Source organism: Coregonus lavaretus (genome assembly GCF_964263955.1).
Source record: "Coregonus lavaretus genome assembly, chromosome: 13".
NCBI classification, from domain to species: Eukaryota; Metazoa; Chordata; class Actinopteri; order Salmoniformes; family Salmonidae; genus Coregonus; species Coregonus lavaretus.
In genome coordinates, this window is record NC_140000.1 from 17,389,555 (window position 1) to 17,411,205 (window position 21,651).

General features: G+C 45.6%; 1 protein-coding gene across 1 annotated transcript; it reads right to left on the bottom strand.

The window, feature by feature from the left end:
* Nucleotides 1-2,028: 2,028 nt before the first annotated feature.
* Nucleotides 2,029-19,319, bottom strand: LOC311140166 (G-protein coupled receptor family C group 6 member A-like; the record flags this gene model as incomplete). The annotated part of the gene is made up of 8 exons (XM_084175108.1): nucleotides 2,029-2,886; nucleotides 3,119-3,423; nucleotides 3,617-3,740; nucleotides 8,437-8,649; nucleotides 9,221-10,003; nucleotides 10,220-10,354; nucleotides 10,497-10,662; nucleotides 19,123-19,319. 8 exons carry the CDS (start codon nucleotides 19,317-19,319, stop codon nucleotides 2,029-2,031), a joined length of 2,781 nt encoding a protein of 926 aa, XP_084031234.1.
* Nucleotides 19,320-21,651: the final 2,332 nt, after the last annotated feature.

Below are 21,651 nucleotides of genomic sequence, written 5' to 3' on the forward strand. Positions count from 1 at the left end.
CAATGGCCCCACTTAGAGAAGCGCAAGTAGCCCTCGTGAGGAGCCAACATGTGATACTGAAAGAAGTTATTGATTCACATAGGGAGGAGAAACCATCAGCTGTATCAGTGTGGCTATGCATGTGTCTGTATAAAAAGGAGCACTCCGGTTCAGGACAAGCAGTTGTTGTTCCATGGAGCAAACTCGGCTTTGTTTTGCAATAAAGTCTAATTCTTGAATTCACAAGCTCCGGTGTCTTGAGAGATATTTTTGAGTTGATTATCTATTAGTCAAATATTTCTACGACAAGTGGAAGTTTACTAGAGTTACTGATGAGGAGGAGACAACAGAGATGAGATGAAACTTCTAACTTCAGATGTGTGCACTTAACTCAATCTTTCTTGTTAATAATGCATTGATGTCATTGGAAGATTTTAGGGAATTCTTGAGTTACAAGCATGGATGTCAAGTTACGATTTAGACCTATCCGTTTGCACAGAAATGTGCTCTCCGGTCTACAAACTGCGCTTTTACCACAAAGACATAGTGATATAGAGCAGAGATGCTGTTCTCAGCAGTGACTAGGGTCTGGTTTCAATAACGGACTCTTCTACTTCACTACCTAGGTCCCTACCCTATCTGCCTGAATAAAATCCAAAATAGTAGCTAGCAAGATGGAGATAACAGAAGTTATTTCTAATAAGTGCATTTTGCAAGTGGCTAATTTGGTTAAACTACTTTCACTAAAACCACTGCAAAGGTTTTGCCTGCAAACTTTGGTTTCAAATTGCGCCGTTCTGGCATGTCTTCCTCGTGATTTGTTGAGAGAGTTGTCTGTCTGAAGAGGACCCACCCCAGAAATTCATTTTCCCCTTATCGAAGTTGCCAAAAGAGTTTGTCATTGAAAACAGATCCTAGTCTCTGCTGTTGCCTACGGTCAGGTTTCTGAGACTACTGTTCAGCAACATAGCAGTAGCCCAGAGTTCATTCATGGTATATTCTATGACTGTAGAGCCCGGGACATTTGAGCTTTGAAGGACAGGGCTCCAGACTATGGAGGGAAGAGCTCAGTGTTCATACAGTTATTACAAGCACATGTGTTTGGGCACTGGGAAAATGCCAGCAGTACTCTCACTCTCTTTCACTCTCTTTCTTCCCGTGTCACTGTGGCATTAGGCCTGCAGCCTAAATAGACAGCATATGTGTGCTCATCAGGTGGGCTCTGCAAACAGAGCAGACAGTGAGAAGAAGCAGATACGGTGTCAAGATGTCAACAGACACAGAGAGAGAAGTTACACCTGTTTAAATTGATAAATAATTGAATGGGCGTCTATGTAGAGCATGGAAACAGCAACTGAAAGTTAACTGCACATTCAAACTTTTAATATACATAAAATATTGTGGATATATACATTTCATAATGTACATGAATAATGTGGAAATAGATTTAAAGGTATTCAGACATTTTTAAGAACTCCAATAACGTCCACTGACAAACCAAGCATGCATTATGAAACTGACACAAATTCCAACTATAGTGTTAATCGTATACATGTTTTCAATATGAAATGTAATATCTCATATGTATCCTGCTGCATCAGCTCCCATAATAGAGAGAAATTCTGGCTACTGTACACATTACACATAGAAACGGCCTATTCAGGGATCCAACACACAACATGACAGTTTGTCCATAGCAAATACCAACATCCCCCATGATGTTTAGTTAGAATGTTTCACACAGCATAGACACCATATGCAGTTCACAAATCAATCAACCCTGTACATCACTGATGCTTAACCAATACAAATATTGATAAATGAATATAACACCGTATGACAGAGTTTATACCTGTTTATGACACTGTCCATATCAATGTCAAATAAAGTGTTACCCAAATTGCCTTGAATGTAAAAATCAACAACCCGCTTGGGCAAAAAACTACCAGTAGACTACGCAAAATGTTTAACAGTCAAACCAATGAGAGAAACATAGAGACACACTGTGTTATGTACCATAAGAAGTAAAAGTCCCAGACAGTGGTCCACTCATAGGCTCATGCATCTCCTCAGATGGTATGGTCGGGTCAGCTGACCTGTGACAAACACTCCATGGTCTACTGCGGTGCACTGGGTGGCAGTGTCAATGTTCTGGCTAATGGACCACCAGTTCTGAGATGCTGTGGGTTCTATTGGTGGAGGAGACATGAAGAAAGAAGGTGAACTGATGGAGTAAGGGTGACTGGTGCACTTCCCTTCTGTCTGAGAGACTGAAGTCTCAGAGACGGCACTAGAGTCAGAAATGCCCTTTCTGGAATACTCATACACATTCTTCATGAAGGCATTCTTGGTGTTGTGCTCCTTCTTGAAGAGGATGACGTAGCACTTGGGAAAGAAATGACAGCTGAGGACGCCGTAGTTGGAAATGAGGATGACCACCATCTCCACCGCTGGCAGGTACTTCCCTGAGGTGGTCACATAGATGGGCACGAAGATCACCCAGGACATCAAGTAGAGGAGCATGCTGAAGGTGATGAACCTGGCATCGTTGAACTTCTGTGGCAGCTTGCGGCCTTTAAACGCGCATGCGAAACAGACGAGCGCCAAGAGAGCAATGTAGCCCAGCATCACACCAAATGCAACGTAGGAGCCCTCGTCACACTCGGCCAGCACAGTGGTGGCGAAGACGGTGTCCTTCTCCCGGGGGCTCTGCAGGACCAGCCACAGGGTGCAGGTGAGAACCTGTAGGGCCACACAGAGACAAATGATTGCGTAGGGTTGGTAGAGGCGGCGGAGAACATCCTTCAGATCAGGGTTGAGCTGGAAGGCAAGCAGGATCTTCAGGGACTTGACCAGGATGCAGGAAACACACAGGGTGAAACTGAGGCCAAACAGCACCTGACGCACCTTGAAAATGAGATGAGAAGAGATGAGACAATGAGACAGAACTGTATTATCTCTTTGTATTTACATTTGCTTTGCGTCTACAAACTAATTTCCTTGCCACAAAGTTACAAAAGGTTCAGAACAATACACACACAATAAACCATGAATTCACAAACTGACACTGGTACATTCAGACAATGTCACAGACAGTACATTACAGAAGTGTTTCCCAAACTGTGTGTACCGTACATACCTTACACTGGAGGCTGCTGGGATGACCTACGAAGAACACAGCGCTAACAAAACTTCCCACTAGGGAGAGCAGGATGAGCTGGGAGAGAGGCCCCCCGGCAGCCTTCACCACAGGGGTCTGGTGGTGGTGTAGGAAGAGCGCCCCCACCAGGAGAACTAGGATGATGCCCAGGGCCGCCAGCGCCAGCAGCACCACCGCAAAGCCATCCTGCCAGGAGAAGAACTCCAGGGTCTTATGGGTACACCCAGAGCTCCCTTCCAAGGACCACTCTCTCTTTGTGTCACAAGACAGACACTGGTCCAAGTCTGGAGAGCAGACAGAGGCACACAAAGGGTTTGAAGGGAGGATAGTGCTTGAACAACTGTTTAGCATTTAGAAATATATGTGTTGCTGCCTAGTACTAACAGTGTTGGATAAGGACTGTGTTGTAAGATTGTGTGAACTGAGGAGAGTTAGAGTACACTGGTGTGTATAGAGAGACAGTACAGGAGAACTAACCAGTGTTGTTGGTGTAGTGGTTCTCAGTGCAGTTGATACATGCATAACAGCAGGTGTGCTGACCCTCAGCAGTCTTCTTGAACTTCCCAGGTTCACAGCTAGCCGAGCACACAGACACCACATCCTGCATCGGGAAACAATGCACTAATTTAAATGGCTGACCCAAAAAAACTGTGACTGAAATCTATTAATAGTAGTATTCAAATTAGACTATACATGTACGGCCACTTTCCAGGGCACAGTTTAACCTAGCTCTCGACTTGTTCAATAGACCTGGTGTATTCAAACTATTCAACCAGGGATTATATGCTCTGGTAATTATGAGTATTGTTTTTGTTTTGTTTTTAGAGCATCACTGAGATCTAACAGAAATGTGTGATAACAGACAGGTGCTCCCAGTGTGTGCCAAGGTATGTGGTTTTCATATTCAAACAATGCTCATTGTTTCACTGATTATTTAATTTCCATCTTTACTTGATTTCCAGTTTGTCTGAGAAGTCTCTCAAACAGGTATGTTTAGTTTTCTTTAGTCACTTTGAGGAAGAAAAGGTAGATTGTTTGACATACCGACATGTTTGTGTTTGTGTCTCACTATGTCAAGTGGGATAGTGTCACGACTTCCTCCGAAGCTGCCTCCTCTCCTTGTTCGGGCAGGCTTCGGCGTTCGTCGTCACCAGCCTTCTAGCCACTGCCGCTCCTCATCTCATCATTCTATTTGTTTTGTCTTGTTTATTACACACACCTGATTCATATCCCCTCATCAGTACCTGTATAAGTGTTCCCTCTGCCCCCATGTCTTTGTGTGTGATTGTTTATTGTAGAGGAGATTATAGCTCAGTGGAGCTCGATTATATTGTGTATCACTGGGTTGTTCACCCGTGTGCCTTATTTTCACCCGCTACAGAATCACACACCCGAATACATGGAGTCAGCAGGAACCGGGAATATGTCTGGAGTCGTGGACCGGGTCCGGGAGCATTCGAATATGTTAGCCAGCTTGGGCGAAGCGATGGATCGGGTTCTCCAGGTTGTCCAACGCCCGGAGGGGAGAGGACCCGACCCTTCGGGACCAGCTGAGCTACCGGATCCAGCCACCCACACCCCAGCACCCAGAGGGATTCACCTTTCCCGACCGAGGGAGTACGAAGGGACAGCAGCCCGCTGCCAGGGTTTCCTCCTGCAGCTGGACCTCTATTTCTCCACCATCAGCCCGGCTCCCTCGGAGCGGGAGAAGGTGTCCGCCCTCGTCTCCTGCCTCTCGGGCAAAGCCCTGGAGTGAGCCAACGCGGTCTGGAGTGAAGGATGAGCCGCGTTGGACAACTACGGGGAGTTCACTCGCCTCTTCTGGGCCGTCTTCGATCACCCTCCCGAAGGGAGAGAGGCGGGAGTGCGGCTGGTCCATTTGAGGCAGGGGACGAGGACCGCACATGACTTTGCCCTGGAGTTCAGGACTCTAGCGGCTGGGTCTGGGTGGAGCGAGCGGGCCCTCATCGATCACTTCCGGTGCCACCTGCGAGAGGACGTCCAAAGGGAGCTAGCCTGCCGGGATACCATGTTGTCCTTCAATTAACTGGTGGACATGGCCATCCGGGTGAACAATCTGCTGGCTTCTAGAGGACGCCTGCCCGTTTCACCCCCCAACCCGGATCACAAGATGATGGAGCTGGGTGGTGCGGCGGAGGACGACAGCGCCATTGTCACTCTTGTGGCACGAGAGGAAATTCTACTGCACGCTGTCATCAATGTTCTTTTGGGTCTGGAGGCGGCAGGCAGGAACACCCACACTCATTCAGAGCCCTCTGCTGCGCACTGTACCCTACAAATCCACTTCCCTGATTACACGGTAGTTCCCCAGTGTAAGGCGCTGGTCGATTCAGGCGCAGTTGGGAACATTATGGACAGGTCGTTAGCACATAGTCTATGTATTACATTGGTTCCCCTATCCATTCCACTACCCATCCAATCACTTGACAGTCGACCATTAGGGTCAGGGTTCGTTAGGGAGGTTACAGCACCAGTCACGATGGTTACACAAGAGACCCATAGAGAGCAAGTCACTTTTTTTTATTATTGAGTCTCCTGATTTCCCTGTCGTGTTGGTTCTTCCCTGGTTAGCACTACACAACCCCACCTTTTCATGGCCGCAGAAGGTTCTCACAGGGTGGTCGCGAGAGTGTCAGGGTAGGTGTCTGGCTGTTTCCGTTGGTGCAACCATGGTGGAAAATCCAGACACTACCTCCACCGTGCGCATTCCCCCCGAATACCTCGATATGGCGCACACGTTTTCCAAAACGCAGGCGACCAAATTACCACCTCATCGGGCAGGGATTGGAGATGGAGGGAGATCGCATTTCAGCCATGCGTAATTGGCCGATTCCAACCACGGTAAAGGAGGTACAGCACTTTATTGGCTTTGCCAACTACTATCAGAGGTTTATCCGGGGCTTTGGCAAGGTCGCAACTCCCATCACTTCTCTGTTGAAGGGTGGGCCGTCCCGGCTCTGCTGGTCTCCTGAGGCTGACAGGGCCTTCAGCAACCTGAGGGTTCTGTTCACCTCATCCCCGGTACTGGCCCATCCCAATCCATCTCTACCATTCGTAGCGGAGGTGGATGCGTCCGAGGTAGGGATAGGCGCTGTACTGTCTCATGCTCCGCCCCTGTGCCTTCTTCTCCAAGAAGCTCAGCCCGGCGGAGCAGAACTACGACATTGGTGATCGGGAGCTGTTGGCTGTTGTCAGAGCCCTGATCGTGTGGAGGCACTGGCTCGAGGGGGCAAAACACCCTTTCCTTGTCTGGACGGACCACCGTAACCTGGAGTACATCCAGGCAGCGAGGAGGCTGAACACTTGCCAGGCCAGGTGGGCCCTATTCTTCACCCGGTTTGATTTTACACTGTCTTACATCCCAGGTACGAAGAACATGAAGGCAGACGCACTGTCACTGCTGTACGACACAGAGGAGAGGCCCATAGACAACACCTCCATACTCCCGGCCTCCTGCATTGTGGCGCCGGTAGTGTGGGCGATGGACGCGGACATAGAGCGGGCGTTCCGCACAGAGCCATCGCCACCTCAGTGCCCAGCTGGACTGCAGTACATGCCGTCTCTTGTCCGTGACCGTCTGATCTATTGGGCACACACGTCCCACTCCTCTGGTCATCCAGGTATTGGCCGTACAGTGCGCTGCCTGACCTGAAAGTACTGGTGTCCTACCGTGGCTAAGGATGTGAGGGTGTATGTCTCCTCCTGCTCAGTGTGCGCCCAGAGTAAGGCACCTAAGCCCCCCCCAGCGGGTAAGTTACATCCCTTATCAGTTCCACAACGGCCATGGTCCCACTTGTGTATTGACTTTCTTACTGATCTTCCCCTCTCTCAGGGTAACACCACCATCCTGGTTGTTGTGGACCGCTTTTCCAAAGCCTCCCGCCTCCTTCCTCTGCCCGTTCTCCCCACGGCCCAGCAGACTGCGGAGGCCCTGTTTACTCATGTATTGCGGCACTATGGGGTTCCAGAGGACATAGTGTCTGAACAGGGTCCCCAGTTTACATCCAGGATCTGGAAGGCTTTCATGGAACGTCTGGGGGTCTCGGTCAGCCTGACCTCTGGGTTTCACCCCGAGTCTAATGGGCAGGTGAATCAAGATGTGGGTAGGTTCCTGTGGTCCTACTGCCAGGACCGGCCGGGGGAGTGGTCGGTGTTCTGGCCATGGGCAGAATATGCCCAGAACTCTCTCCGCCACTCCTCCACTAACCTCACGCCATTTCAAACTGTTTTAGGTTATCAGCCGGTTCTGGCACTGTGGCATCAGAGCCAGACCGAAGCTCCTGCGGTGGATGACTGGTTTCGGCGCGTGGAGGAGACGTGGAACGCTGCTCACGTCCATCTCCAGCGCGCCGTGCATCGCCAGAAGGCCAACACTGACTGCCACCGCAGTGAGGCCCCGGTCTTTGTACCGGGTGATAGGGTCTGGCTCTCGACCCAGAATCTGCCCCTCTGCCTGCACTGCCGGAAGTTGAGCCTGCGGTTTGTGGGGCCATTCAAAGTCCTGAGGAGAATAAATTAGGTTACCTATAGGTTACTACTCCCTCCAGATTATCGTATTAACCCCTCGTTCTATGTGTCTCTCCTCAGGCTGGTGGTGGCTGGTCCGCTCCAGGAGTCTGAGGCATCGAGGTGGCCCCGGTGTACTCCGTCCGTTCCATCCTGGATTCGAGGCATCAGGTAGGGGGCCTTCAGTACCTCGTGGAGCGGGAGGGGTACGGTCCGGAGGAGCGGTACTGGGTCCCGGTGAGGGATATCCTCGATCCCTCCCTGTTGCGGGATTTCCACCGTCGCCATCCTCATCTCATCATTCCATTTGTTTTGTCTTGTTTATTACACATGCCTGGTCCATATCCCCTCATCAGTACCTGTATAAGTGTTCCCTCTGCCCCCTTGTCTTTCTGTGTGATTGTTTATTGTAGAGGAGATTATAGTTCGGTGGTGCTCGAATTTATTGTGTATCGCTGTGTTGTTCACCCGTGTGCCTTATTTTCCCCCGTGCATCGTTTGTCTGCACTGTTGTGTATTACGCATTGATGCGTACCTCTGGTTATTGATTAAACGATTTATTCCGTGATTTACTCTCTGCGTCAATCAATCGCTACAGATAGGTTAATATGGATGTGTACTTTGTGTGGCAGCCTAGCAAACAGACTGAAAGAGAGTGAGACCTAACCTTAACCCTAACCCTCACCCTCAACCTTTACCCTCACCCTAACCCTAACCCTAACCCTAACCCTAACCCTAACCCCAACCCTAACCCTAACCCTAACCCTTACCTTCAGGTCAGTGATTTCTTTGGTGTGTCCGCTGGTGTAGCTGAAGCTGTTGTTGATTGGATGGTACTCAGCTATAATGTCACTGATGTTGATGACCCCTCTCACAGACCTCCACAGGGTTACATCATAGCCCAGGTTAATGTCTCCTTTTGGGTCAAACCTGTAGCTTTTCCCCTCCAGCTCAAACCGACTGCCCCTCAGTGCTTCAAGCACCTGAAACAAATGCAAATGCATTTTTCATATGCATGTTCACATATCGTAGACTCAAGCCATATCCAAAATACACTGAGTACACAAAACATTAAGAAAACCTGCTATTTCCATGTCACTTGTTAAATCCTCTTCAATCAGTGTAGGTGAAGAGGAGGAGATAGGTTAAAGAATGATTTTTAACCCTGAGACAATTGAGACTTGGATTGTGTATGTGTGCGATTAAGTGGCTTTGAACGGGATATGGCAGTATGTGCCAGGTGTCAAGAACTGCAACGCTGCTGGGTTTTTCACGCTCAATAGTTTCCCGTGTGTATCAAGAATGGTCCACCACCCAATGGACATCCAGCCAACTTGACACAACTGTGGGAAGCATTGGAGTCAACATGGGCCAGTATCCTTCTAGACCACTTTCGACACTATGTCCATGCCCCAACAAATAGAGGATTTTCTTAGGTGCAACTCAATATTAGGAAGGTGTTCCTCATGTTTGGTATATTCGGTGTATATTATATGAGATACAGTATATAAGTACAGTTTGATGTGCTGACATGAGGAGTTGTGCAGTAGCTACCTTCCAGGGTTGGACAGTGCCTGCTGTCTTGCAGTCCTTTTTGCTGCAGATATCAGCCACTGCATGGGCGATGGCACTGACAGCCATCTCCACACTTAAGACTATGTCCGCATGGCAGTTGTTTAGCAGGATCTTTGCTGCGCCTGTGGAAGAGGACACAACCCCTGGGTCTCCCGACCCGTTTGGCAGGGAGTAGAACTCCTTTAGGAAGGAGTTGTTTCCTATGACATCATTGCTGTCACTCAGATTCATCAGGTAGTGATGGAAAGGAGCCAGGTCCCCTCTTTTGAAGGTGAAGCCCACCACATGGCCGATATCTGGGAGGTCCATCTTTCCCAGGACCTCTTTGGACGAGGACCAGCTGTCACTGGCCACCCACACCCTCTCCCCCAGCCCCGACCCCGGACCAATCAGCTCCTGGTATAGGTACATCATTTGAGTAGGCTTGGCGAATGACACCACCACCTTGACATTGGGGTGCCGGCGGAGGGTGGCAGCGGCTTGCCTGACTGCTGATTCACTGTCAGGGCTGGTTAGAGAATCAGGGAGGATCTCCTTGAAGGCCACACAGATCCCTGAGACGGTTGCCTGGGAGACGAAGCTGTCAAGGGCTGAGCGGCCGTAGTCTCCATCCGTGGTGATCACGCCCACCCAGGTCCATTTGCTGTCGCTAAGCAACTGGACCATGGCCTGCGTCTGGTACAGGTCGCTAGGTACGGTCCTCAGGAACGTAGGGAAACGGTTCTTGTCGCTCAGGATGACGGCGGTGGAGGCGTAACTGATCTGTAATGATTCGAAGAGAGAATGAATTTCCAGTGGTCCTGTGTTGGAGTGATTTTGTCATTCATTTGTATCATCATTGCTGTCTGTCATTGCTGTCTGTCAAGTAGCTCAATACTGTCACCATTAACTCAACACAACTCAGTTATTCATTATTTTATCAACCCTTTTGTTACTGTCCATCAATCGTCACTCTGTGGGTGGGTTTTGACTGCTTACCTGAGGAATGAGCTCTAGGTTGAGCTGCCGGGCAACGGAGATGGAAATCTCAGAGGAAGAGGCCCCTATGACGGCCATGATAGGCGGGGGACAGGTAGAGGTGTTGGCCCCTCTCCTACAGTCCGTGGTTGGCTCCTGTGTGAAGTAAAAAATGTACACCCTTTATATGAGGTGCTGGCTAATGGAAGATGAACTATACACATGAAAAAGAGGTCACACAGTCGTCTATCCTTGCTGTGGATTGATTTGACCAACGTTTTGGCTAAAGAGATTTTACCTGTGTGAAGTCAGCTGAGGCCCTCAGAGCAGTGGTGACATCAGAGCAGGAGTCGTGGATACGGTACCCCAGAGAGATCCCTAGTGTAGTCAGGACAGGGGATCTGTTGGCCGACTCTACAGCGTGGATCATAGCCAATGCCTGGGTGAACCCGTTCATGTTGAACCTGTGTGTGTGTGTGTGCATTTGTGTGTGTGTGTGTGTGTGTGTGTGTGTGTGTGTGTGTGTGTGTGTGTGTGTGTGTTTGTGAAAGGTACAGTACCAGTCAAATGTTTGGACACACCTACTCATTCAAGGGTTTTTCAAAATTTTTACTATTTTCTACATCATAGAGTAATAGTGAAGACATCAAAACTATGAAATAACATGAATCATGTAGTAACCAAAAAAGTGTTAAACATATAAAAATGTATGTTATATTTGAGATTCTTCAAATAGCCACCCTTTGCCTTGATGACAGCTTTGCACACTGGTGGCATTCTCTAAACAAGCTTCACCTGGAATGCTTTTCCAACAGTCTTGAAGGAGTTCCCACATCTGCTGAGCACTTGTTGGCTGCTTTTCCTTCACTCTGCCGTCCGAGTCATCCCAAACCATCTCAATTGGGTTGAGGTCGGGGGATTGTGGAGGCCAGGTCATCTGATGCAGCACTCCATCACTCTCCTTCTTGGTAAAATAGCCCTTACACAGCCTGGATGTTTGTTGGGTCATTGTCCTGTTGAAAAACAAATGATAGTCCCACTAAGCCCAAACCAGATGGGATGGCTATCACTGCAGAATGCTGTGGCAGCCATGCTGGTTAAGTGTGCCTTCAATTCTAAATAACTCACAGACAGCACCCCCACACCATAACACCTCCTCCTCCATGCTTTACGGTGGGAAATACACATGTGGAGATCATCCGTTCACCCACACCGCGTCTCACAAAGCCACGGCGGTTGGAACCAAAAATCTCCAATTTGGACCAGACCAAAGGACACATTTCCACCGGTCTAATGTCCATTGCTCGTGTTTCTTAGCCCAAGCAAGTCTCTTCTTATTATTGGTGTCCTTTATTAGTGGTTTCTTTACAGCAATTCGACCATGAAGGCCTGATTCACACAGTCTCCTGTTGAGATGTGTCTGTTACTTGAACTCTTTTAAGCATTTATTTGGGCTGCAATTTCTGAGGATGGTAACTCTAATGAACTTATCCTCTGCAGCAGAGGTAACTCTGGGTCTTCCATTCCTGTGGTGGTCCTCATGAGAGCCAGTTTCATCACAGCACTTGATGTTTTTTGTGACTGCACTTGAAGAAACGTTAAAAGTTCTTGACATTTTCCGGATTGACTGACCTTCATGTCTTAAAGTAATGATGGACTGTTGTTTCTCTTTGCTTATTTGAGCTGTTCTTGCCATAATATGGACTTGGTATTTTACCAAATAGGGCTATCTTTTGTATACCCCCCCCCCCCTACCTTGTCACAACACAACTGATTGTCTCAAACACATTAAGAAGGAAATAAATTCCACAAATTAACTTTTAACAAGGCACACCTGTTAATTGAAATGCATTCCAGGTGACTATCTCATGAAGCTGGTTGAGAGAATGCCAAGAGTGTGCAAAGCTGTCATCAAGGGTGGCTATTTGAAGAATCGCAAATATATTTTTTTTTGCAAAAGTATTCATTCCCCTTTGCGTTTTTCCTATTTTTTGCATTACAACCTGTAATTTAAATAGATTTTTATTTGGATTTCATGTAATGGACATACACAAAATAGTCCAAATTGGTGAAGTGAAATTAAAAAAATAATTTGTTTCAAAAAAGTATAAAAAATATATAACGGAAAAGTGATACGTGCATATGTATTCACCCCCTTTGTTATGAAGCCCCTAAATAAGATCTGGTGCAACCAATTACCTTCAGAAGTCACATAATTATTTAAATAAAGTCCACCTGTGTGCAATTTAAGTGTCACATGATCTTTCACATGATCTCAGTATATATACACCTGTTCTGAAAGGCCCCAGAGTCTGCAACACCACTAAGCAAGGGGCACCACCAAGCATGTGGCACCATGAAGACCAAGGAGCTCTCCAAACAGGTCAGGGACAGACCAGGGTTGAGACCCAAGTACAGACCAGGGTTGAGTTAAAAAAATATATCAGAAACTCTGAACATCCCACGGAGCACCATTAAATCCATTATTAAAAAATGGAAAGAGTATGGCACCACAACAAACCTGCCAAGAGAGGGCCGCCCACCAAAACCCATGGACCAGGCAAGGAGGGCATTCAGACTTGACTGCCCTTGACCAGCACAAAAACATCCTGTGGCGTACAGCATTAGCATCAAATAGCCCCCGCGATATGCAACTTTTCAGGGAAGTTAGGAACCAATATACACAAGCAGTCAGGAAAGCAAAGGCTAACTTTTTCAAACAGAAATTTGCATCCTGTAGCACTAACTCCAAAAGGTTTTGGGACACTGTAAAGTCCATGGAGAATAAGAGCACTTCCTCCCAGCTGCCCACTGCACTGAGGCTAGGAAACACTATCACCACCGATAAATCTACAATAATCGAGAATTTCAACAAGCATTTTGCTACAGCTGGCCATGCTTTCCATCTGGCTACCACTAACCCGGCCACCAACTCTGCACCCTCTGCTGCAACTTGCCCATGCCCCCCCCGCTTCTCCTTCACACAAATTCAGACAGCTGATGTTTTGAAAGCGCTGCAAAATCTGGACCCCTACAAATCAGCTGGGCTAGACAATCTGGACCCTTTCTTTCTAAAACTAGCCGCCGAAATTGTCGCTACCCCTATTACTAGTCTGTTCAACCTCTCTTTCATAACGTCTGAGATCCCCAGAGATTGGAAAGCTGCCGCGGTCATCCCCCTCTTCAAAGGGGGTGACACTCTAGATCCAAATTGCTACAGACCTATATCCATCCTGCCCTGCCTTTCGAAAGTATTCGAAAGCCAAGTTAACAAACAGATAATTGACCATTTCGAATACCACCGTACCTTCTCCGCTATGCAATCCGGTTTCCGAGCTGGTCACGGGTGCACTTCAGCCACGCTCAAGGTCCTAAACGATATTATAACCGCGATTGATAATAGACAGTACTGTGCAGCCGTCTTCATCGACCTGGCCAAGGCTTTCGACTCTGTCAACCACCGCATTCTTATTGGCAGACTAAATAGCCTTGGTTTCTCAAATGACTGCCTCGCCTGGTTCACCAACTACTTCTCAGATAGAGTTCAGTGTGTCAAATCGGAGGGCCTGTTGTCTGGACCTATGGCAGTCTCTATGGGGGTGCCACAGGGTTCAATTCTTGGGCCGACACTTTTCTCCGTGTATATCAATGATGTCGCTCTTGCTGCTGGTGACTCTCAGATCCACCTCTACGCAGACGACACCATTTTGTATACATCTGGCCCTTCATTGGACACTGTGTTAACAAACCTCCAAACGAGCTTCAATGCCATACAACAATCCTTCAGTAGCCTCCAACTGCTCTTAAACACTAGTAAAACTAAATGCATGCTTTTCAATTGAACGCTGCTGGCACCCGCCCACCCGACTAGAATCACCACTCTCGACGGGTCTGACCTAGAGTATGTGGACAACTACAAATACCTAGGTGTCTGGTTAGACTGTAAACTCAACTTCCAGACTCACATAAAGAATCTCCAATCCAAAGTTAAATCTAGAATCGGCTTCCTATTTCGCAACAAAGCCTCCTTCACTCATGCTGCCAAACATGCCCTCGTAAAACTGACTATCCTACCGATCCTTGACTTCGGCGATGTCATTTACAAAATAGCCTCCAACACTCTACTCAGCAAATTGGATGTAGTCTATCACAGTGCCATCCGTTTTGTCTCCAAAGCCCCATACACTACCCACCACTGTGACCTGTACGCTCTTGTTGGCTGGTCCTCACTACATGTTCGTCGTCAAACCCACTGGCTCCAGGCCATCTATAAATCACTGCTAGGCAAATCCCCGCCTTATCTTAGCTCATTGGTCACCATAGCAGCACCCACCCGTAGTCTGCGCTCCAGCAGGTATATCTCACTGGTCATTCCCAAAGCCAACACCTCCTTTGGCCGCCATTCCTTCCAGTTCTCTGCTGCCATTGACTGGAACGAATTGCAAAAATCTCTGAAGCTGGAGACTCTTATCTCCCTCAATAACTTTAAGCATCAGTTGTCAGAGCACCTTACCGATCACTGCACCTGTACACAGCCCATCTGAAATTAGCCCACCCAACTACCTCATCCCTATATTGTTATTTATTTTGCTCATTTGCACCCCAGTATCTCTATTTGCACATAATCTCTTGCACATCTAGCATTCCAGTGTTAATACTATTGTAATTATTCTGCACTATAGCCTATTTATTGCCTTACCTCCATAACTTGCTACATTTGCACACACTGTATATATATTTTCTGTTGTATTTCTGACTTTATGTTTTTTTACCCCATATGTAACTCTGTGTTGTTGTTTTATTGCACTACTATGCTTTATCTTGGCCAGGTCGCAGTTGTAAATGAGAACCTGTTCTCAACTGGCTTACCTGGTTAAATAAAGGTGAAATAAAATAAAAAAAATAAAAAAATAAATCAGAGAGGCATCAAAGAGACCAAAGATAACCCTGAAGGAGCTGCAATGCTCCACAGCGGAGATTGGAGTATCTGTCCATAGGACCACTTTAAGCCATACACTCCACAGAGCTGGGCTTTACGGAAGAGTGGCCAGAAAAAAGCCATTGCATGAAGAAATAAATAAGCAAACACGTTTGGTGTTCGCCAAAAGGCATGTGGGAGACTCCCCAAACATATGGAAGAAGGTACACTGGTCAGATGGGACTAAAATTGAGCTTTTTGGCCATCAAGGAAAACGCTATGTCTGGCGCAAACCCAACACCTCTCATCACCTAGATAACACCATCCCCACAGTGAAGCATGGTGGTGGCAGCATCATGCTGTGGGGATATTTTTCATCGGTAGGGACTGGGAAACTGTTCAGAATTGAAGTTATGATGGATGGCGCTAAATACTGGGAAATTCTTGAAGGAAACCTGTTTCAGTCTTCCAGAATTTTGAGACTGGGACAGAGGTTCACCTTCCAGCAGGACAATGACCCTAAGCGTACTGCTAAAGCAACACTCGAGTGGTTTAAGGGGAAACATTGAAATGTCTTGAAATGGCCTAGTCAAAGCCCAGACCTCAATCCAATTGAGAATCTGTGGTATGACTTAAAGATTGCTGTACACCAGCAGAACCCATCCAACTTGAAGGAGCTGGAGCACTTTTGCCTTGAAGAATGGACAAAAGTCCCAGTGGCTAGATGTGCCAAGCTTATAGAGACATACCCCAAGAGACTTGCAGCTGTAATTGCTGCAAAAGGTGGCTCAACAAGTATTTTGGTCTTATTTCTTGTTTATTTCACAATAAAAAATATTTTGCATCTTCAATGTGGTAGGCATGTTGTGTAAATCAAATGGTACAAACCCCCAAAATATCAATTTTAATTCCAGGTTGTAAGGCAACAAAATAGGAAAAATGCCAAATGAGTGAATACTTTTGCAAGCCATTGTAGGTGTGTCCAAACTTTTGACTGGTACTTTACAAAATGCGTAGTTGGATCATCACACTGTCTGTGGTTAACCTGTCAGAGCAAATCAACTCTCTCTCACGCACACTTAGTCATACATGTGGACAGAATCACACACACCACACACACACACACACACACACACACACACACACACACATACACACAAACATACACACACACACCTACACACACACATACACATACACACACAGCTAGCGAGAGAGATAATTTAGTTTAGTTCATTTATAGCAAAACTTGCTTAACTTGATAGAGAGAGAGAGATCTGTAAAGGCCTCTATGCAACCTGAAATATGGCCTCTTTGATACCTTTAGGTCCTCTATGATACGGACAGGGCCTCCCTGCTACCATGATAGGGCCTCTCTGCTACTTGATACCTCTTGATACCTCTTTGATACTTTTAATATTATAGGGCCTCCTTACACTATGCGTTCTCTTGTAACATTTTCACCAAAAGCGCTTCCTTGTAACGTGACTTATCTATTCATGTCTATTGTCACGCCCTGACTTATGGGACTCTTGTATGTTGAGTCAGGGTGTGGATATCTATGTTAGTATTTCTATGTTTGCATTCTATGTTGTGTGTTTCTATGTTTGGCCGGGTGTGATTCCCAATCAGAGGCAGCTGTTGCTCGTTGTCTCTGATTGGGGATCATACTTTAGTAGCCTGTTTGTTATCATTAGTTGTGGGATCTTGTTCCGTGTAGAGGCTTGTTTTGTGTTTAGCCTGAGGACTTCACGTTACGTTGTTTTGTTCGTGTGTTTATCGTTGTAATAAACATGTATGCATTTCACGCTGCGCCTTGGTCTGACCCGTCCTTCAACGAACGTGACATCTATTTGCACATCCCATGTCCCCCTGTGAACCATTAATGCTAGAAAACCGTCATTTAAGTAAATAAATGTTATTGATTTGGCAAATGGCCCTTCAAAATGTTCCGTTCATCCGTATGGAACGACCACTGACCTCTGTGTAAAATATGAAGTCTTAGTAGTAGAGACATGTGCTTAGGATATGTCAACTGGGACGTAGTCCTGAAATTGTGTTTAAAGTAGCTTAACTGTATCTCTTTCCAAGCTCAAGATACAGTGAGCTCCAAAGGTATTGGGACAGTAACAAATGTTTTATTGTTTTTTCTCTGTATTCCAGAACTTTGGAAAATATACAAAGACCGTGGGGTCAAAGTGCAGCTTTAATTTGAGGGTATTTTCATCCATATCCGGTGAACCATATAGAAATTACAGCACTTTTTGTACATAGTCCCATCATTTTAGGGGACCAAAAGTATTGGGACAATGTGTATTGAAGTAGTCAAAAGTTCAGTATTTGGTCCCATATTCCTAGCACGCAATGATTGCATGAAGCTTCTGACTCTACAAACTTGTTGGATGCATTTGCTGTTTGTTTTGGTTGTGTTTCAGATTATTTTGTGCTCAATAGAAATGGTAAATAATGTATTGTGTCATTTTTCAGTCACATTTTTGGTCAATAAGAATATGTTTCTAAACACTTCTACATTCATGTGTATTCTACCATGATGACGCATCCTCCTGCATCAATCGTGAATAAAGATAAGTGAGAAAGTTACAGACGCACAAAATCATACCCCCAAGACATGCTAACCATTACAATAACAGGGGAGGCTAGCATTTTTTAGGGGGGTATTTGTGTGCCTGTAACTTTCTCACTAAATCCTCTACATGCTGAACCCTTTTCAGTAAGCAATTCCACACTTTCATCTATAACTTATAACAGCATTGTGACATTTTAGGTTACTGAAACGGCAAATGGCCCTTCAAAATGTTCAATTTGTCCGTATGGAATGACCCCTGACCCCTTACTAAGCAAACACGGCCGTTAAAACAAATTGAACATTGAATGGAACATTTTGAAGGGCAATTTGCCGTAGCAATAACCTTAAAATTCCACATGTAGTTCCTAAGTGAAAATGTTTCGGAACGTTACCTATTGTTCATTTTGCAGCATTGTCTGCTTTGTGCAGTCAGGGCTAGTTATAGTTAGGGTTAAGAGATTAAGAGAAGTTTCAAAGACGCCCTATTGATGCATTACTATCTGAAAATATATATTTTTTAAAGTTGTCATTCCCACTTCACATACTATGTAATAGCATTTTCTAAAATATACATAAACATTATACTAGAATGATACTGTTAAGATATAGTTTGAGTTCATTTTGTAAAACAAGGTTAGGGTTGGGTAAAGAGCGGTCTTAAAAAGGCCCTCTTGGGATGTAAATCCATGATTATCTGAACACACAAAAAAATGTGTAGTTGTCATTCACACTTCACATTCTATGTAATAGCATGTTCTAAAATAGCCATCAACATTATTTTATATAACAGGGTTAGGGTTATGGTTTCAAAGAGGCCCTATTTTTTTGGGAGTGTGTAACTTATTTCTACAGTTGTTGCTATGAACATGGAATGTGTCTAGTCATTTCCTACAAAAAGTGAATACATTCCTACAACAGATAAAGCATTAGAATGAAATTATATGTATTTTTGGTACATCCAACAGGGCCTCTATGTTACCTAAGACGTATAGTTTGAAATTGTCATAAATCCAAGTATATTAGAGAAAACATTGTACAACTGCATGCAATTAACAGAAGAGGTTGTAGGAACATTCTGACAAAGTTTGAACCCTCTGACAGCATCAGATCATGTAAAAGTGTTATCCACCCTTGAAAATTGCTTTCAAACATCAGAGGGATGCACAATCATGCAATCCACTGGGATTTTTTCCTCCAAATATTGACAGACAGAAAATTACCATGGAGAATGAGAAAACAATCTCATTACTAGCTACCTAATTGATGGCCCCAAAAACTGAAAAAATACAAATGTTCTCCTCTATTTTAGATATAATTGCATATAAATGTGACATTTTACAGAGGGAGAGAGAGTGAGAGACAGACAGACAGACTCTTTCAAAATCTCTTTACAACACCCAATCTTATTTTGGCACTCACTTGACGCACTGTGATGCATGGGGTGCTGAGCGGTCGGGGGATTTCTTTACGCCCTCATGGATGGAAAACAGCCCTCCAATGATGATATCTCCTGGTGCTGTAGCTCCTGCTGCTTTGAAGTCTTCAACTTTGGCATTGACTATCTCCGTCAAGAACAGGATGACTAACAGGTGGAGAACATCACCCATGGGTGCCATCATTTCTCTCTGGTGGTACTGTCCAATTCTCAATTTCGGTGTCTCTCCTTTGCAGTTTCTCTCCCACTCCCTCTCTCCCTCCCTGACTGTGTCCGTCTCTGTCGCTGTCTCTCTCTCTCTGTCTCTCTGTCTCTCTCTCCGTCTCTCACTCTGTAAGCTCCTCTAGCAGACTGACACAGTGACCTGTCAGCATCTTCAGTAAAAACACACCTGTTGCTTCCTCCTAATCTCATTTAATGTATGCATAACCCTGCCCCCTCCCATTCCAGCTAACTCTCTCTGACAGACAGCTACGCTGGCTGACTCACTTGCCTCCATCTTAAAGTGACAGACAGACAGTCACACAAATATAAGTCACAGCTGATCTCTATCTGAAGTACATTATAAACATTTATTGTTGAAGGTGAAAGACACAAGTGTTCTGACACCTCTTTTCCGGAACTGTTCTCACAATACCCAAGTGGTTTTTTAACACTTGGGTCTTTTAACACTCGGATAAAACTTAAGTGTTTATTGAGTCACAATGTTTAAGCTTGACATTTCAGAGATAAATTGATTGTCTCCTGTTTGCCACTCCTTCATCATCAACACATTGATTTCACAAGACATGCCACCGTTTGTCTTTGCCCCCTTTATTAGTTAATCCACAGTAGAATACATACATCAAATACAAATTACAGAAATAGTTATTCTAGAGGGTGCTTCAATGTTGTACTTATGGTAAGTAATAACCCTCATATGGGCTATGTAATAATAACTGTTCAAAGGTCAAATAGGGGTGCTTATATTTGTCCTGTTTCACAAATGTAAAAGTGTGTAACCTATTCATTGTGTGGTGAAATGGAAATGTGTTTTTTTTGCATATCCCACTCCCCCTGAGACACCCTGGGAGAGTTGAGTCACGGCATGGGATCACCCAGGCACTCAATTAGCTCAATACTCTCACCTACAGTATAATTATCATGGTCACAGTTTGGATGGAAATATATCCTGCATCTACTGTAGTAGTGAGAGCTCATAAAAATAAGCAGCAAACAGCTTCGTCCCTTCAATGTAGTTGTACTGTTTTCAGTGGAGGATGTACAGTACATTGTGTCAAGATGATAATCATGTGTATATTCCAGTGACATATTATTATTTACTTTGGAAAGCAGCTACACATCTCTTTTTCTGGGGTCTCTCTTCAATTAGGAAATGGACTATGGTTGACCTGGAGATTCCTAATCTTATTTATTCTGTTGAAATATCTTTCTGCTCATTTGAGGGAGAGATGGTCAAAAACTGTAATTATTATTATGTGCTCCTCTCCACTGCTTAGCCCTGGCTGCAATATTAACGTTAGAATAACATTCAGGACACCAGTTGCATCAAACTGACTGCAGTAATGTAGATACATAGTGTTGGATGGCACTGCATGTAACTTGCTGCGTAAATCAGCATAGCATTCAGCCAGGCTTATCAATCAATCAATCAATCAATCAATCACATTTTATTCATAAAGCCCTTTTTACATCAGAAGATGTCACAAAGTGCTATACAGAAACCCAGCCTAAAACCCAAAACAGCAAGCAATGCAGATGTAGAAGCATGGTGGCTAGTAAAAACTCCCTAGAAAGGCAGAAACCTAGGAAGAAACCTAGAGAGGAACCAGGCTCTGAGGGGTGGCCGGGTGGAGATTATAACAGTACATGGCCATTAAGGCCAGATTTTTCTCCAAGATGTTCAAACGTTCATAGATGACCAGCAGGGTTAAATAATAATCACAATGGTTGTAGAGGTTGCAACAGGTCAGTACATCAGGAGTAAATGTCACTTGTCTTTTCATAGCCGGGCATTTAGAGGTTGAAATAGCAGGTGCGGTAGAGAGAGAGTTGAAAACAGAAGGTCTGGGACAAGGCAGCACGTCCGGTGAACAGGTCAGGGTTCCATAGCCGCAGGCAGAAGAGTGGAAACTGGAGCAGCAGCACGACCAGGTGGACTGGGGACAGCAAGGAGTCATCAGGCCAGGTAGTCCTGAGGCATGATCCTTGGGCTCAGGTCCTCCGGGATGGGAGGGAGAGAGGGAGAGAGAGAGAATTAGAGGGAGCATACTTAAATTCACACAGGACACCGGATAAGACAGGAGAATAACACCAGATATAACTGACTGATCCTAGCCCACCGGCACATAGACTACTGCAGCATAGATACTGCTGATCTTTCCGGTAGGATTGTGACAACGTTAGGGTAATGTTGAGGAGTGTTCTGATTGAGTGAGTGCTCTTTATTGAAGCGCCACCAGCCACAGTACAGGGCCAGATTGTTACGCTATGGTTAAACCCAGCACTCAGAG